General features: G+C 42.4%; 1 protein-coding gene across 1 annotated transcript in view; it reads left to right on the top strand.

The window, feature by feature from the left end:
* Positions 1 to 16178, top strand: part of pdlim4 (PDZ and LIM domain 4) — a 48036-nt gene extending 31858 nt beyond the window's left edge. The window contains exons 4-7 of the mRNA XM_068734959.1: positions 1673 to 2169; positions 4241 to 4398; positions 11296 to 11434; positions 13186 to 16178. Of these exons, the coding sequence (XP_068591060.1) occupies positions 1673 to 2169; positions 4241 to 4398; positions 11296 to 11434; positions 13186 to 13390 (999 nt within the window). The 3' untranslated portion in view covers positions 13391 to 16178. The remainder of the gene's footprint in view (positions 1 to 1672; positions 2170 to 4240; positions 4399 to 11295; positions 11435 to 13185) is intronic.
* Positions 16179 to 19773: the final 3595 nt, after the last annotated feature.

Raw genomic sequence — 19773 nt, 5'->3', positions numbered from 1 at the left:
GCTCATTCCAGTGGCTCAACAGTGCGACTGTTTCCCATCCTGCTGCGTTGCCTAACTTGTAAACAAGTCACTTTGTTTCAGCTAAAAAAATGTTTATAGTCTTATAATAGTTTATGATGACGCGCAGCCCTGTTTAGTCTTTCAGGACGGCCGGCTATCTCGGAAAATTCAAAACACGATGAGAGGTGGTGACATCACTGCAAGCCGTGCAATAAAACTTTATCTGTGGAGTTCAGCCTCTGAGACGGACGAGCCGGGCTGGCAGTGAGCGTTATCACTGGTGTGGGCTGATAGCTGTGGTAAACACCGAGAGGCTCAGTGATGGCACCGTGGAGCTAATGCATGAAAAGGGCGTTGACCTCGGCATAAAGCGGGTCGAGTCTGAAGAGTGAAGCCAATGCAGACGTGCCTTAAAGCTGCATTCTCTCTAGTGTCCACCAGGGGGCGACTCCTCTGGTCGTATAGAAGTCTAGTCTAAAATGACTCTACTTCTCTCTTGATTTATTCCCTCAGTAAACATTGTAAACATGAGTTTATGGTCTCAATCTCTAGTTTCAAGTCTTCTTCAATACAGCATGATGTTCATTTAGTACATTATGGTCCATTTAGAGTCAAACAGACCATAAAGCAGGGGATGCTTTAGGGGGCGGGGCTATCTAAAAATGTCTTAGCGTTAAGTTGTACTTACCATGATGACGACAGCCAAAAACCAAGATAGCAACAGCCAAAAACAAGGATGGGTACGGGCAAAAAACTAAAACCAAGATGGCAACGGCCAAAAGCCAAGATGATGACAGCTAAAACCAAGATGATGACAGCTAAAACCAAGATGGCGACAGCAAAAACCAAGAAAACGACGGCCAAACACCATTACGTCTAAGTACAAAAACCAAAATGGTGATGGCCAAAAACGTCTAATTCGAGGCTCCAAAACAACAGTCCACAAACCAATGGGGGACTTCACTGCGACTACGTCCACTTCTTCTAAACAGTCCGTGGCATTGAGAGACACTGAGTGTCCAGTGGTGTAAGGTGTCCGTGCATCTGTCCTGCATTAATCCAGCAGATTCTTCTAAACAGCTCCAGCTGAACATCTGTGTGGCAAGAATGTAGAAAGTCTGCTCCAGCACGTCAAAAAGATAATAACTCAATCTTTCACGGTATCTCGGCTCTTGTCAGCTTTTATAAACTCTTCAATCCATAAAGGAAGCAGCCAGGGGAAATTTTCTCAATATTTACACCACACAAGTTAATTTGTTTTGACAGAAACATCTGCAGGACATCTAACGCAAGCTCCTTCTTAACAAGCCTTGCTGTTAAAGAGGGAAAACTTCAGAAATGATGTGGAAAAAGCTTTTTTTTTTTCTCAGCTGCAAAGCCTCATTTAGGAACATCCACTGTTTTCGCCTTTGAAGAATTGTGGTTTTCTACTCTGGGCACCACTGGGATTGTTTTCTCTTTTCACTCTCATTTCCTGAACCAAAACATAATGGCTTATTCTGTAATGGGCCCATTACCCTTTTTCCTTCCTAACATTATTAATTACTTCTCTGATGCAACATGCTCTTTGTCTTTTGCCCTCGTATCCATGTTTGTCTGGTTTTAAAGGATGTCCGTTCTATTGACAAGGGATATCTTGTGATAATTTTCAATTTGTCTTCTTTCTTTGTAGAATTTCCGTCCCATCACCAGCGGATATGGCGGTTCCAGTCGCAAACCCTCGTATACCCCTGAACCCCAGTCCCCACAGGGTCTCCAGTACCAGCAGACACCCCAGTCCCCCCATGGTCTCCAGTACCAGCAGACACCTCTGTCCCCCCAGGGTCTCCAGTACCAGCAGACACCCCAGTCCCCCCAGGGTCTTCAGTACTCGCAGACACCCCAGTCCCCCCAGGGTGTCCAGTACTCGCAGACACCCCAGTCCCCCCAGGGTCTCCAGTACCAGCAGACACCCCAGTCCCCCCAGGGTCTCCAGTACCAGCAGACACCCCAGCCCCCTCATCTGAACAACGGACACTCCAGACCCAACAACGGCCACAGCTACGGTTACGGGAACGGCAACGGACACGCTCAGTACAACAACCCGGCAGGACTTTATCACAACGGCAGCAATGGAGACCGATCTCTGCCGAGCAAGATGGGAGGCCTCAGCCTCAGCGCCACTCATAGGTGAGGTGATCAAAGGGAGCGCAGAGAGAATGAAATATTAACAAATGGGTCCAAAGTCACACCTCCATTTGATGTTTTGACCAGGCGAATATGATGGTTCTGAAGAGTGACGCCAATGGAGGAAGGGTTCTTGTACTCGCGCTCTCTCTACCTGGCCAGCAGGGAACGACTCTTCTGGTCGCCATCCAAATATGGTCACTTCCATTCATTGGTTGCAAAAAAGCCAAGATGGCGGCGGCCGTAATTCAAGATGGCGGAAATAGAAAATCTGGTTTCTTCACCTTGTATCACCCATATTTACGCTATCTTATTCTTTTCATACAATTATCCGAACAATATGAACATTCAGGCTCTCTCATGTGGCTCAAAGGTGTACCGCAGATAAAAAAATTAAAAGCCCCATGGAAGAAATACAAAATTTATCGTGACGAGCCAAATATAATCTCCTGAGACCTGGTCTTTGGGAATGACTGGTCTAACAGACACAGAACGAGACACTCTGGACGTCTCTTGACACGCCTGCATGTGGACTGGAGAAACAATTTGTTGTGGTGCTTCCCCTCGAGTGGGCAATAAATGTGTGCGTTTAGTCTCCTTGCGGAGATGCAGCATTCCCAGAGTTCCCCAGGAACGGACTGGTAATCGGGACTAGGCCCACACACATGCAAAGACACTTTCTCCATACTCTACTGTCTCTGTCTCTCACTCAGTTTAGACTTTATCTCTCTCTCACAAACACACACGCAATGCAGTGAAGCGCTTCCTTCTGACTCCTGGAAGGGAGTCCGGAGACAAACATGCAGTTTAAGTGTGTCAGTGTTTGAACACATCTGTCAGCAGCCCTGCTCATCTCCCAGAGGTTTGAGTGTACCGAGTGAACGGGATCCGTCCCGTTAGCTTGGGGAAAACTTGATGGATGAGTGAGCGGGAAGATTCCACAGCGCAGAGCTGTTGTGATTAAGACTTCATGCCTGTGGACTCGCATGTTAAATGTAACGTGCTTTCATCTCAGTTGGCCAACTTTTCCTTTCTTTCTTTTGGTGGTCTGGCATTTGTCAACTGTTCTTTTTTTCTTCTTTTTGTTTAGGTTACTTCAGCTGCTTTCATTCTGTCCTTGCTCAAACATCACATCAGGACACCACCTGATAAAAGACAACAAACACAGAGGCCATATTTGATGCCAGAAATAAGAGAAAACCAAATTACCCTAATTACTTGTAATCAGAACCGTAGCTCCTTTGTTGTCTTTACTTTATTACTAAAATAAATTGTTCAGGGTTCAACTTATTGATCTGAACTTCATTCAGAAAACAAGCATTTTAAAAGTTGTTTGCTTGTCGTATTGCTAACAAAGCATGAATCCAGACTTTTACAAATCTGCATTATTAAGTAGTTATTTTGGCATCCTTTTTTATCTGTTTATTACAATAAAATTACAGCAAAATCGGTTTATTTTGGGTTTATACAACTGTAGTAAACTAGTGGACATGTGACTTGCTTGATACAGTGAATATGGCTCGGTGAAATTCACCTGAGCACCGCCGGATGTCATGTACAAAGCAGCAATAGAGGTTATTTCGGCCATGATTGATGATCCCGCGGTCAAGGGTTAGGTTCTATACAAACAAACTTCTTTTAGCTAGCGGAGGAGTCCCCCCTGCTGGTCAGTAGAGAGAATGCAAGTTTCAAAGACACTTCCGCATCGGCTTCAGTCTTCAGAACCGGTGGTCCATATAAACAGGTTAGACTAACGGCTAAAGCAGGGGCAGGTGAGTAATTGAGGGCAGGTGTGTTTAGTCAAAGAAGCGAGGAAACGCACAAAGACGGGACGAAAAACACAACATAACAGGGGTGAACGTACAAAATATAGCAGGAAACAGACTAAACATAATTGAATAGAACAGAAAAAACCCAAACAAACAGATAAACTAATAATGACCACTAAAAGATAATAATGCTTAAAGTCCGAGGGCTCTGGACCCAGAGCCAGAATGTTAAACTGTTGCTCTAATTCTTATTAATTAGATTGCAGTACAATAATACTGTATCTTCCCTCCCTTGTCTCCCTCAGCCCAGAGCCTCCCACACAGTCCCCTGTGGGTCGTAATGGATTCGACCCACATTCAGACGTCTACAAGATGCTGCAGGACTACGAGGAGCCCGTCTCCGCACCCAAACAGTCCGGCTCCTTCAAATACCTCCAGGGAATCCTTGAGGCTGAGGATGGAGGTAGGGATATCTTTGTGGAGACTTAAGTGTGTGTAATGGTAGAGGTTTGAGAAAGATCGATTAATCGTTTCATCTATAAAATGTCAGAAAATAGTACATAATCCTTAACACAATTTCCAAAAACCAAAGCTGAAAAAACAAATGGTTCTATTGGCCGAACTACTGTACATAACACAAAAATATTATCTTGAACGAAGACTTGAAAACCAGCAAATATTCACATTTTAGAAACTGCAAGCTCTCACTGAGCTATGAAGCCGCCATATTCATTTTGATGGGATTTAAAGAGCTGAGACATTTTGATTGGCTCAAAAAGTGATGCATCATGTGCAACACTGAATATTTTTGTTGAAAACAGGCCGTAAAATTAAACCGGAAAAACGATCGCTGGCACATCACCGACCAAATCATGTCTTTCGAGGATGTTATAGTTCTGTTATTCTGTAATGATATAATGCCAGATATTGTGACTGATAGACTCAGCTGACAGTGTTTTAGTACTAGAGATTTGTGAGACTCAAAGTCTTGGTCTTAACTAGGTCTCAACCCCTCAAAGTCTTGGTCTTGACTTGGTCTCAACCCCTCAAAGTCTTGGTCTTGACTTGGTCTCAACCCCTCAAAGTCTTGGTCTTGTCTCGATCACAACCCCTCAAAGTCTTGGTCTTGTCTTGGTCTCCACCCCTCAAAGTTTTGGTCTTGACTTGGTCTCAACCCTTCAAAGTCTTGTTCTTGACTCGGTCTCAACCCCTCAAAGTCTTGGTCTTATCTCGGTCACAACCTGCCTTGGTCTAGGTCTTGACTCGGTTTCAACCTCTCAAAGTCTCGTTCTCATTTTGGACACAACCCCTCAAAGTCTTGGTCTTAACTATAGGTCTCAACCTGCCTTGGTCTAGGTCTTGACTCGGTTTCAACCCCTCAAAGTCTTGGTCTTGACTGGGTCTCAACCCCTCAAAGTATTGGCCTTGTCTCGGTCTCTACCCCTCAAAGTCTTGGTCTTATCTCGGTCACAACCCCTCAAAGTCTTGGTCTTAACTAGGTCTCAACCTGCCTTGGTCTTAGTCTTGACTCGGTCTCAACCCCTCAAAGTCTTGGCCTTGTCTCGGTCACAGCCCCTCAAAGTGGTTTGGGTCATGACTTGGTCATGATTCACGTGGTCTTGACTACAACACAGTTGGCTGCTCTATGGTCAACAGACTATAAAAGTTGAAATGACGAACACTGTTGAGCAGATTAGATTAAACTGAGTACGCCTGTGTGGATCAAAGCAACTCTCACAAACTATTTTCTTAACTCAAGTTTTTTTATATACACATACGGTGGAAGTTTAGTTAAGCGTAAATATTTCCTCCCATGATCCCTGCCAGAGGAGCATCTTGCTCAGGAAGCTCCTCTCTCGCTGTTTTTTTCCGCTGCTCTGTCTTACTGGCATAGTTTTCCTTTTATAGACAGACACAGACGGCGAGGTTAAGGGACAGAGAGAGAGGAAGAGCGAGAGGGAACGAGAGAAAAGAAGAGACGGAGAAAGATTAAGTGCTCTAAGTAGCTCACACACGGATGAACATGGGGGAGGAGGGGAGTTTTGGTTTGGCAATTTACTGCAAAAACAACTTCACAAAAGGACAATAAAGTGAGAAATATGGTTTTCCTGCCTGCCTTCTGACCGCTCAGCATTCCAGTTTTTGAGGGGGAGTCATGTGATGCTGACAGCAGCTAATCCTCTGAACTAAACACTCTGTCCAGGCTCCATGTTTACCACTAAAGCAGGGCTACAGAAACCTTTTACATAATGAATATAGTCTTCCATGGAAACTCTTAATTCTCTTAAAATTAGAGAATCTCCTTCCAAAGATTTGCATTCAAAGATAATTTCTTGTCATTATGCAACAAAGGGCATTCCTGTAGTGCAATTTTTGAAAAAAACAAGAGGGCTTGGTAGTAGAGTAGCCTGAGTGCCTAGCTGGGTTAGCTTAGCTTCCATCTCGGCTCTCCTCCCTCTCCTCCTGGGGTCGGTAGACTCCACTTTCGGTGGGCGGTGATTGTCTTAATGTCCGCCGCACTTTATCCAATCTCCACACTTCCCCTCTCTGATGTTGATGAGTGTATCTCAGTCATAAGCAGTAGACCATAATAAATCAAAAACGACCCCTTATTGGCGAATATTACTTATCGGCGATCGGCAGTTGGTATCGAATGCAAAAAAAAAACGTGATTGGAGCGACGCTAAAAGTGACATTTGCTTCCTTTCTTGTGCTGATCCGATCGGTGACGATATGATACGAACCATACGTTTTGTGATCAATCCCTCACTTTTTCAAATGTTATTTTCAGAAGAAAAAAAAAGTTTTATATTTGGGCCAATATGGTAGCTTAAAAAAGCCAAACCACTCCTGTGAAGCCCAGAATAATAGAACCAATAATGTATCACATCTTTGATATTGGTGTTATAACCCTGATCAAATGTAAATAGATACTGGAATGATATATTATTATTCTTGGTGAAATTATAAATTATAGCCAAAACATAAATTTCTATATTTTAAAGCCGTCCAGATGGAAAAGCCTCAGTTTCTCATATTTCAGAATAAATCAATCACTGATTCTCTCAGAGTAAAAACTTCCCGCTCGGCTCTCACATCTCCGGATCTCTACCTTTTGATGTTCGAGCCGACGGGATAATCCACAAGGAACAACGGCGACTGCTCCTGCAGTGAGGCCTGGAGGCGAGCCAGAGCACACTGTTTCCTTAATTTAGCTCTTACCATCACACTCAAAGCCACGAGAGCTTTAAGAAGGAGACAGACACTAGTGACGGACAAAGAGGGCTGGAGGGAGCGAGACACTGCTGACGGATTAAAGAGATTTAAAGAGGACCCTCTTTTTCGTCTGCTGTCGGTGGTCTTTCAGGCTAAGCCCTCGATGAAACAAGGGGACACCTCAGGTTTACATTGGGATCATTTTAAAAGAAAATCTCTGGGTTGATGTTTGGTGGTGTCATTTCATCTGTGCGAGTGTGAAATCCTGTCAAGTCTGTCACTTGGTTATTGTGAAACAAGTCAAATTTACAATCGGACATTCAGGTTAAAGTCAAACCATCCTGTTGTTGAATGCATACCTCGCTGTCAGGCTTTTAAATCACAGTAGTTGGTCCCCGTTTGAAGGTGAAAGCCCCCGCAGAGGCCATGTTGACTTTCATGGGGCTTTTAAAGTTAAAGCAAACAAGAGTGTCAGTTTACCCAGAATTCCTCAGTGCCTGCCACGATTTGGAAAGCAGTGTGGATGAAAGACGGGTGAAGTGGGAGTACAATACTGGAGTTAAGTTTGGGTGTTTGGAGCAACATTACCTGAGGTTGACAGATAAAAGAAAGTTGTACCAATGTGAGGGAGATTTTACCGTAACATGTTAAGGTATTACAGTAAGCCGTTATACAGACTTAACTGTTTCTGTGTGTTTAAAATGCACAGACATTTAAATAGCTTACATTTTACATGTTCAGATTTGGGATTGCTCTGTTGCTGGAGAGATCTTTTATCATTTCCACCTTCGTGAATGAGGGGAATTTAAAAGGGGAGGACGGAGAGGAGACGGCATGACGGAGGAGTTTTTCTCCAAAAGTCGGAAAAAGAAATAAACAAAATTCCAGTGACCTTTTTTTTTAGTGAAACCTCATCCATTCCTTGAACTCCAGGGTTATTTGTTTAAAAGAAAATCCGGTAAAATCTCTTATTTTGTCCTGTTTCTTACATCATGTATTTCCAGAAAAGTGCCATCATCAACGCCATCATTGATGTACAGTCACATCATTTAGTTTATAGCTTCAAAAACATGTTTAATTGTGCGGTGTTGTGTCCAAATTGCACAGAATTGTACAAAGCCCTCCACGGGTTTCCCAACAAAACACCCACCAAAGTGTGAGGTAGATCAGATGAGCGGCTGTCGAGATACGCCAAGAACACACAAGACCACCGACTCGGATAGGTGAAGGTAAACATCTCATCCGTCATGTACCCCCCCCCCCCCCCCCCGTTCAAACACTCTGCAGAGCAGTTCAACTATGGATGTGAGGTTTTTGGGGAAAAAGTAGGGGGATTGTTATTCCACAGGGTTTTAAGACAAGAGCTGAGAAGATACAAGATTTAAAGCCACAGCTCTTTCTAGTCCAGTGGGAATTAACATGCGATGACCGCGGTGAGGAGCTTAACCCTTCGGCTGCCTGTCGGCACAGGCACAGTTTTTTGTTTAATATTCTTGCTCACAATACACCCGTCAATAGCTCCGGGCGCCCAAAATGAAGTCACTGTTTTGTCTCAACTACAGTGGAAATGCTCTGAAGTGCTCAGTTTTACAGTGGTATGGCAACAAACGCAAAAATACATCTTTAATTTGACTCAATAATGAGTCTTAAATGGATTATCAGATGTCTATCGGTCGTTATCAGCACTTTCTGCCAACATTTCTCTTTCTCGCATTACGACGTTTGTTCCTCTCGGACTGCAATGTGATTAAAAGTTCGTCTTTTCCGACACATTCGAGCTTTAACATTTCTCATGCTCTTTCTTGCCACATGGTCTTGATGAAACCATCTTTAAACTCCTTGCAGAAATACAACCCTGAAGTATGCGCAGCATGCGCGGTCAGGGACAAATCAAGGTTGATATTGTTACAGCCGTTTATTTATCTTTAGACACCGTGATTCACTTTCGCCTTTAAATTCCCCAGAGGCTCCACATTCTGCTCCTGACAGGCTTGAGTTAGGTACGGGGTCTGTTTTACGGTACGTCTGGCTGATATTAGTCACGGCGCAGGACACACATCGTGCCGTGAACGTTGCGTGTGGCGAGATGCGTGTCGTAAATTGGCCAACTTGTCGCTGTCCGTCAAATAAAAAAAATGGTGTCTGTCTGAGTTTGGCAGCAGAATATATGAGGCCAAAGTGTTTAAAAATGTAGACGCAAGACGAAACAAGCTCTCATTCATTCTGCTCTTTTGTGTCTATTCCTGACTGCGGTCTTTTTTTTTTTCATTAGTCAACCGTCCGTCCCCCCGTGAGAAAGTCACCAAAGTGCTACACATAAAAAGGTTTTCCATCCGAGTGCATCGTTAGGTAATAGAGACATTAATCCCAGAAATAACATACCCGGCTAATGTCGGCTCTTGAGCACACCACGGAGCAGGCGGAGGCTAACTGTTACTGAGGGATGGAAAGTGCTTTGAGTCAGGTGCCAGATGGGAGCTAATTAGACTGTGGTTAGTGGCAGATAGGTGGCCTGTTGGCCAGCCTCAATCACTTATTATAGTTTTTATGAAATGGAACAGAATTAAATCGTATAAACAGTAAAAAAAAATTATTGTCTGTCTCTGCCAACCGGCCACGTTGGGGTTTACATCCATGTCTGTGCAAAATGTCGTCACACACATCATTTTATCCTGTCAAACATTTGCGTGAAATTGTCATAATTAGCGTATGAATTCTTGATTTGCGGCCAAAAATGTGTTTTGTGAGGTAACGGTGACCTTTGACCACCGAATTCTAATCCGCTCGTCCTTTAGTGCAGGTGGACGTTTGCTTTTTTTTAAAAATCCCTCGAGGAGTTCCTTAAATATATTACTTTCACAAGACTCAGATGGACAACCGGGAGACATAATGCCTACATAATCACGAACATAAAACCTGACTTAAGGGTGTAATAAGAATGTATAATGATAGGTACAATAAAGGTCATAGAAGAGGGATACAACTAGACAAACAACCAATTTATTTAAAAAACAACAACAACAAAAAACCCTGGAAAAGTTTTGAGGAGTGATTAAAAAGAAGGTACTGTGTTTGCTAAAGTATGTTCCTCAGGGATGGAGTAGTACAAGTAGTAGTAGTAGTAGTAGTAGTAAAAGTGTTGAATTAATTTCCATGTTGAAGATTGTTGAAGGCCGACAGCATTTTGTTCTTGGATTTTTTTTACGTAGCGTGCCACTGGAATGTAAAAAGAGAAAGCATAAATCTCTTGTGGACGAACACAATGGAGAGGCAGAGGAAGAGGATAAGTGGCAACATCCTGTTTGTGAACGCAAGCTACAAGCTTACTGAGCCTCACAGAAACACCAACGGAGATAAGCGGCCATTTGTCTGCTGGAGCGAAACTTGCAAAACCAGTTTATTGTATTTTTTCTCAAGTGGTTGGTTGAACTTTGTGAAATGATTCTTGTGTGGCTGCTCGGGTGTTTATAGATACTCTCCTTGTGTTCAGGTGCAATCGGTTGTATTAGTTAGTGTGTGTGTGTCCACCGCTAATCTCACATTCTGCTGCACTAATATTTTGGGTTCCCAGGTATTGCTGCATGCCCAAGGACCTCTCGTGGTTGCGGTGACTCACACTTTCTCAAAAGACCTTTTATGTCCTGGTTTTATTCTGCCATTGACTACCTGCTGACTCCTCCCTCACTACTCTTAACCGCCCCCACTGCTGAGTGCTTCGCCGACCCCCAGCTGCTACTCTGCACCCACAGTGGGGGGGGGTAAAAACGTGCCTCTCGGCCGCTGCTCTGTGCCTCACTTTTATTGTTTTGGATGGTGTGTTTGGCTAGCAGCTAACAGCTACCAGAACTACCATCAAGAAAACTGCTGAGTACGTCGCTGCAACTCTTATTCGAAAGCTTCCAGTCCAATGTCTGCTTACATCACCACTCGTTTTTCAGTTTGAATGAAGTGTTTTACATTACCTTAAGTAATTACCTTGTTACTTATATTACCTTGAATCTAGTGGCCCAAGAGAGAAGGTGTCTGGTATTCTCTTGTATATTTATAGCATGCTTATTTGTAAGATATGCCGTCTGCGTGGTTTATGGTGCAGTTCCCAAAGTTCCTGTATTTATTCTGTGGTTGTTGTTTTGTTTTTTTCTAGGCGTGTCCCCAACAGACAGAATGAGAAACTTAAAGTCTCCAATCAGGTCTCCAATCCCCAAACTGGGAAGCCCCATCCCGAGCCCCATGTCTGGTCTTCAGAAGCTACCCCAGTGCACACGCTGCTGTAATGGCATTGTGTAAGTACAGTGACGTCTCAAAGAATACGTATGTGATCGTGTCTGCATCCTAAAGGTTTATTTTATAAAGGTTTTCAATTAGCTTTTTCTTTCAACACCAAGATGCAGTAAGGGAATACGTAAAAAACATATAAATGATTTATTATCAGATTTGCTGTTACATTGGAGATTACATGCCTCTAATCTGTTTTTTTGGCCTGTGGTCATAAAGTTTAAAAGTTGAACTTTATGACAGACTCTCCACAGACTCTAAAAACAAAGAGGTTAACTTGTGCAGCTCTACCTGCAGCAACAGGCCTTCCACAAGAACTCAGGAAAACCGATTCCCATTCATCACTTTAATGATTAAACCAAGCCGTCCTCCCTCCACACCCTTTTCCCACGCACACACACACACACACACACACACACACACACACACACACACACCAGTGCATACACACACACACACACCAGTGCATACACACACAAACACCTTTCTGCCAAAGTAACCACATGCACCGGTAATCCCCCCCCCCCACCACCATCTATAAAAGCAGCTGCAGGTGAGCAGTGATGTCATGGGCCTACTCGTTAACAAGAGGGCATTGTGGGAGCGTGTGGGGCACAATCAGGCTGTTATGACCTGAGAGCATTTTACAGCTTTTTTTTTAAACAAGTGCAGGGCTCTGTGTCAAGAGTTTATCCTGCGAGTTAGATGGGGAAGGTTAAAGAAAGAGGCGGACTCATGACGGAATGGTCGCTGGCCTCGAGTCCCCAGTCCAGAGAGGAAAATGTTATGAGCAACGCCCTTAACGAGCGTGTGAAGCAGTAAACTTCTAAATGCACCAGTGTTGTTCCGCAGCCAGCCTGCAGAATAAACACGCACTATTCAGCTATGATATATGGTTAAATATATTCAAATACTTGCAGGGTTTTATAGTCGCCATAAAGTATGATAATTCCTGATTAGCAAAGATAATGGAACAACAGTCACAAGCAATTCATCACCACTTACTTCCTTTTAAAGTGCTTTATGTGTTCTCCTGATGGCACCTCCCTAAAAACTGCTTCCTTAAAAGGTTAGGAGTGTGAAATACCCGGTGGTAACTGTGAGGTCCTCCCTTCCTGGTGCTCCAGTGTTCACGCTGAAGTCTTATGCACACTCAGTACTTAATATACAGGAGTTCATGCATGCAAGCGAAGGCAATAAGGCTTTGCAGGAATATATAATATATATAAAAACAAGTATGCCCATCTTTCACACTCGCTATTCATATTCGTTGTTTTGCAAATACTGCATCTCAAGTGTCAATCAAGGGGTTTCGTACACTACTTATAAGGCAGTTTGCGTGTCTTTGCGTCATTTCCCAATCATGCATTCCCACATTTTCATCCCTCTAAGTAACGCGACCCCATAGTGTTCTCCTGTAAGCGTCACAACAGACGTGTCCGCTTGGCAAAGCAAGTCGGGCAAAAACAGCCGATGAGCATGTGGATGGCGATCGAATGTTTGGGCGACGCCATGCTGCTCTTTTTTTAGCGCCAAACTCCGCCGTAGCAGAGTTTATTCGCTGCAAAACAGTTGGAGAAAACGTTCCCAATATGCATTTCTTTCTTTCAAAAGTTTGCTAAAAAAAAATGACATTTTAATGGAAACACGTCTAATGACCAAACAAAACTCTTAAAGACAATTCAGGTGTCTAGGATCACAGTGGGAAAACATATGTAGCATCACCAGACTCTAATGCTCTTCCATCTCCCCCCTCCAGCGGCACCATCGTGAAGGCCAGGGACAAGCTCTACCACCCCGAGTGCTTCATGTGCGACGACTGCGGCGTCAACCTCAAGCAGAGAGGCTACTTCTTCATCGAGGACAATCTGTACTGCGAGACCCACGCCATGGCCCGCGTCCAGCCCCCAGAGGGCTACGACGTCGTGGCCGTTTACCCCAACTCCAAGGTGGAGCTGGTCTGAGTCGGAGCTGGTTATACTGTAACACGACTGGGAAACGATAAAAAATGTGGGAGAATATAGCGAACATTCATCAGGCTCTTTTGTCGGGCAGGAACGCCGATCTTGGATCAGGCTTTGAGAGAATCCTAAACGTGTGTGTCGATGATCCAAGATCAGCATTGCTGCACTGACAGTCTTGATAAATGCTACGTGTATTGATGCATATTGTAATATATTGACAGAATCTGGATCTGATGAGTTTCCCACAAGCGCATTATTACCAGAATATTCATTATTCAAAACAGGAAATGCAGGGATGGCAAACGTCTGCAGATAATGTAATGAGATGTTTATGTAGTTACTCCAGCTATCTGCTTTTCTAACAACCAGCACGAGTTTTCTACCAGCATAATATTCAGAAGAGAGGTTGAAGGGGACCGAATCTCAGAAAAACAGCGAGAGACGAATCGTTTTTTAATCCCGTTTGAATCGAGTCACGAATTACACAAATGATGTTTGTCAATTTAAAAGACGAATTTGTGGCATTTACATTTAGTTTTGTGTGAAAGCGCTCAGTGAACTAATGAAACAATGAACATCGCCAACACAAACATGGTCGTTAGCTTGGCTTGCTAGCTAGCTAGCTAACTTAGCTATGTTCCTGGAGGTGGTCTGGAGCCAAACGCAGAAAAACAGATGATTTAAATGACAAACTTTGGGCTTTAATCCAACAAAAACAGCAGCCAGTGACACAGGCAAACTGGAACACAACTCCAAACAGAAATGACCAAAAACCAACAGACAAAAAGACAGGACTGTAAATACACAAAAAAACGAATGGGACAACAAGAAACGGCGGGCTGAAAGCTGATTGGGTGGGAGAAACAAAGGGAACAGAGCACAGCTGAAGAGACTAAAACAACACAGGTGATACGCAGAAGAAAAATGGGGAAAACCAGAAGTCAAACAAACCAAGACAAGAGGCAGGGAACTAAAGAACAAACGAGACCCGCTGTCCGACGTCACTTACGAGACTTTTGGGTGTGTTGTCTTTCTCATGACGTATTCATCATTTTACAAACAAAGTGCCACTTTCAAGATGTTTTACACTGACAAACATCACGTGTGTAATTCACGGCACAATTCAAACGGGATCAAAAAATAATCGCCGTTGACTACCGCCAATTCTTTCTACAATAAGGTCCGTCGGTGGTCCATCGGCTCTCTTATGTCCCATAGAAACCCTCACTCAAGCCTTAAAATAACTACACTACAGTGTTAGTTTGTGATATGGATTATCACCAGAGAATTTTAAGTTGATTGGTGTTTTTTCTGTCTTTCAGAATCATTTTGCATTATTTCACATTTGCAGTTTTGCAAAGTGGTTTTGTGGTATAATGATATTTCGTTTTAGCATCGGTTAAGGGGTGTAAAGGTTCGTTCCTCTGTGTTATTAAAATATGTTACAGTTACACATCATAATCATGTTGCAGATGGAAATTTTTTTGCATTTTGTAACTCACGTCTATGCAGTTTATTTTTTCAAACTTTCAGAGAAAACATTTCTGTTTTGATGGCCACTTTTCTCTGCTTATTTCTCAGCAATAATTCCTTATAAGCAGATCTCTAACGAGCATAATCCTGAGTGTCTGGAATGTGCTCTGGTTCTCTTTTGGTAAATGGGTTTTACCGAGCTATAACCGATGGTAAATGACTCCGTATGCAGCTATCCAAAGCACCACCCTCTGAAACGTAATTAAAACCCTGCAGGAGACGTCCTTAAAAGTTCTTCCACGATCTTGAATTATAAACAACCTTTGTGCAAGAAAAAGACTTTAATGATGAATTAATTTGGTTCTCTCTCTCGAGCACCCGAGAGAGGAACTTCAACTCTTGCTTGTGTTCACACTGAAGAATTCCAGTTCATAAAAAGACATGAGCGAGAAGTTCACTGGGTCTGTTTATCAGAAACACTCCATTTTTTGACACCAATATGCTTCTCCGCCTCTCATGACAACTTTTAAAAATTATGATGTGCATCTGAGACGGAGACATGTGGCAGCAATATTCACCTTGTTTAGTCTTTTTCACCCCACAGTATATATATATATATATATATATATATATATATATATATATATACACACGTTACAGTTCCTCTTTGAAAATGGGAAAAAGACAGAAGTTGGATACTTAGTATTCCCGTCCTATTATGAACTAAAATTTCTGCTTCACGGCCAAGTCCATGAAGCAAATGAAATATACATTTCCTTTGAGAGATGGGAAACAGAAAGGGAGCGCGATGAGAAGGAGAAATGAGTCGAGAAGAAAGAAGTCATTATGACTCCAATGTGTGGCCATTCAGTCTCTGGCTTATTGTGAATAGTGAAGTAAACTGGGTGGAGAAGAGTGATGTTATTCTTGATTTTAGAAATGTTTCTAACAAAACTAAAAATGAATTGTGTAGCGCTGATGTCCACCATTTGTTTTAGATATCAACAGTGATGTGTAGCTGCTGGTATATGCCATCTATACTAGTTATCTTGTAAATTATGTGAAAATTATATTGCTACCACGTTTCTTTGGTATTGTACATATTTGTTTTATCCCGATCTCTTCAGCATACGGTGTGTAACAGTTCACTTACAAGGCTTTTCATACTCTAAAGGGTTTCTTTGACACAAATCCTTTTCTTTTGTTTAACTTATTGTTCTACCAACATGTGTTTTTTTTTGTTTTATTCTGGAGCTTCTTATTTGCTTGTTGTATTTTCTAAAATCCAAATAAAATGAGAAGTGCATTGCCATGACATGATCGTTCTTTACTGGTCTTAACTGCAGGATTTCCCACCAACATAGTCAAGAGCTTCAGTTATTCTTTCCCCCATAATGTTGCATCGTAAGACCACCAGGCTTTCAACGTGTTTGTCTTGCAACCTAAGTCCTCAGACATCCACTTCACAGTTGCCCTAAAATTGGCCATTCAAATTATCGGGGCACAAAACCTGGTCTCATGTTTCCGCACTTTTGCGTCTCATACAACGTTATAGCCCACGAGAAGAAGCAATTTTTATAAACTTTAGATCAGCAGCCAACAGTAAAAAAAAAGAGTGTGAGGTAATACACACAAAGTCTGTCTGTGATCATTAAACTACAACTAATGGGGCCTGTTTCTGGACAGAGTAGGAACTAAACCAGGAGCAAGCCTCCATTTAGAATAATCCTTGTTTTAAAAGTGGCTTTTCTGTGGAACACATCTGCAACACATTGTTCAAGAGTCGTAACTTCTTGATTGCAGAGTCCTGGAGTTAAATTAGATTGATCTCAACCGTCTATTTTAATCCTCAGTTGTAGGAGTATTTGCAGACGGCACATAGAAATAAAGTAGAACGGACATTTAACTGTTTTCTGTGGTTGTTATTAGTCATTATGGTGACGACACACGTCAGTGGGATCATAAAGTGGAGAGCGGTTGCAGATCTTGAGACGGATGGATGGCTAGTTAGCTAGTTAGCGTCTGGAGCGGCGAGGACTGAGGCACAGGAACCATTAGACCGCTGGTCATTAGACCGCTGGTCATCAGCCCGCGGTTCAACTCCTTTTTCTGTAACCAGTGTAGCATTAAATCATGGTGGAGTTAGCATGCTAGCTAACTGCCCAGCTGTCCACTAACTAGCTAGCTTTCCTAATCTTGCTTTCATGCTTTAAATCTACAGCGGTTCCAGAAAAATGTGTCGAACAAAGTCAGCAATGTGCTTTACGCTGTGTGGATGTTTTTTACTCGCATTACAAAAACGTTACGACTCCACGTAACACGGTTTTGTTCACATGGAAAATAGCCTGGTCATAGTGGCGAGTGTGCACATAAAAATGGCCGCCGCTCTGACCGTCCTGCTATGGTAATTTGAATGGGAACGTCCGTTCTGCTCCTATTCTATTACTGTGGTACTGTACTGGCCTAATGAAGCTCATAAAATCTAGATGCCATCGTAAAAAGTCAAGTACATGATTGAAGTCAAAACTAACAAAACTATAAAGGTTTAATAAAGAGAATGTTTAACAGAAAACCTAAATCCAAAGAGTTCACTGCATTTTCTTTGTACATGTAAAAAATAAATCTGAGTCTTTGAGTGAATTGCTCCAATCAATAAGTACTTTTGTACGTCTTGATTGAAAGTATATCCTGCATTATTGGTTTATTTAAGCCCTCATTTAGTCCTGTAGTAACTAGTTTTTCTTCAACATTAATTCATTTATATAAGACTTGATTTAATGTGATACTATTCCAAGCCATATCAGAAAAAGCCAATTTGCGTTTATGTTGTTGAAGAGGGCACTTTAACCGAGAAGCAGGCCCAATGCCTGTCTGGGAAACGGGCCAGCGGTGCCTATTCTCATACTTTGTAGTGGTGCTTTATGGCGCTGTAAATGTGTTTAACTTCCTCACGTTTGTGGCTTCTCGTGTTACTGTACATGAGCAGAATGTCAAATCTGCGACACATGCAGGCTCGGGGAATGTCCCAGATCCGAGGGAATTCTCGTAATCAAAACCAGGCGTGGAGAGGCCACCTCATACCCCATTAAATGACTTTGCACCTTCAGTAATAACTCATTCGGCAGCCTGCAGGTTTTTAGTGTGAAGAAAGCGCTGGTGTTTGGTGTAATCAGCAATTACTCATAATTCACTAATGCACTAATGTTTCATGTCAAACTTAACCTAATTGTTCAGTGGTTAGACAATCCATTGAAACTTTAAACCTCTACGCTACATGATGACATGTGTGTGCAGTCTTTATTATTGTGCTGCAGGGAATGTTGGTCAACACTAAAATGTGAATTTGTATGTGTCAGTGCTTGGGCTCGGGTTAGTTTTCTGTGAAAACGGTTTTCTTTATATTCCCCTCATGAGAGATGGTCTGCATTCCTGCTTTACAGTCAGTAAAGTGAATCTGGTGAGAAAAAACGTAAAAACTTAAAAACTTATTCACACAGTGAAATAAAAGAAAATCTGAGGCGTTGAGGGATATATACGGAAAGAGAAACCGATACTTTGCCGCATGGAAAGAATTCTGCTTCGTCTATAAACATGTAGTCCAAAATAAATGCTTCAAATTGCTCAAAAAGCAGCAACTACCAGAGGTGTGGACTCCAGTTTCATGACTTGAGACTCGAGTCAACTTTGATGACTTGAGACTCGACTTGACAAAATCAAAAAAGACTTGCAACTCGACTTGGACTTCAACAAAAAATGTGTAATGTTATCTAAAAAGTGTGCTACGAATCCACTGAATCAACTAACGTTAAATCACCCGATCCAGTTTGTGTGAACCAATCTGACAGCATCCAATCAAGTTGCAGGAGAGAGCCATGAAGAACCTCGTATCAATAATTTTGATCAAAAACTATGCGGTGGTCAACAATAAATGAATTGCAGTATGCTAAATGTGCTATATGAGGAAAACAAGAAGAATAGCTACTCATGAGGACATTTGTCTTTCTTCAATGGCGTTTGGCCGGTAGACGTTTCCTCAGAGGAAAATCTGCTGCGTCAAATAATTTTTTTTTGTAATGAAAAGGCAGCATTCAAAGCATCATATACTCGTCTGATTTGGTTTTGGACACAAATCATCACATTTAACAACCTTGTTGATGGAATGTGGCTGCTTTTACACCACCATGAACCATGTAGATTGGTTCATGGTGGAGTAAATGTTGGAGATTGCAAGAATGGAAAAATGACTCCAGTTTCTTTCAAACAACAATTGGCAGAGCTTTCATGGACTAAAGTCTGAAGGAAGCTGTGTTTGTCTTTATTTATGGATGCACATGTGTGTGTATTCTCGTATTTCCTCAATGAGGATAAAATCCACACACAAGGATGAAAAGGTGCACCGTTTCTGTATAAACAGTACCCTCCCGGTTTGTTTGCAAGCATTTATGTCTCTTGATCCTCCTAAAGTTCTGTTTGGCCTTGTGGGAGGGTGAAGCTTTCATTTGAGCTTTTGCTTTGATTGTCATTAAAAGGGGATTTAAAAAAGAGACAGTCGCTGATCTCGAGACACCCACAGGATGACCTGAGAGCCGCTCAGCTGTCAACGGAGCGATGCATTCGTGATGGTGGTCCTAAATAGGTTGGTGGAAAGAAACAGATGCTGCCATAATGGTTCACTGTCAGAAATCAGTACGATGTGCAAGAAATATAGTTCTCTCAAAATGGATGATGTGTAAAAGGCAATTGGATCTAACCAATCGGCAACTTCCGGCTCTGAAAACTGAAGTGTCTTAAAGCTGCATTCTCTCTAGTGTCCATCAGGGGGCGACTCCTCTGGTTGTATAGAAGTCTAGTCTAAAATGACTCTACTTCTCTCTTGATTTATTCCCTCAGTAAACATTGTAAACATGAGT

The sequence above is a fragment of the Cebidichthys violaceus genome, unplaced genomic scaffold, assembly GCF_023349555.1.
Source record: "Cebidichthys violaceus isolate CVI_PGR_0920_01 unplaced genomic scaffold, fCebVio1.0.p SCAF_69, whole genome shotgun sequence".
NCBI lineage: Eukaryota > Metazoa > Chordata > Actinopteri > Perciformes > Stichaeidae > Cebidichthys > Cebidichthys violaceus.
Note: the sequence above shows the minus strand (reverse complement) of the source record. Positions and strands in the feature narration are given on the sequence as shown.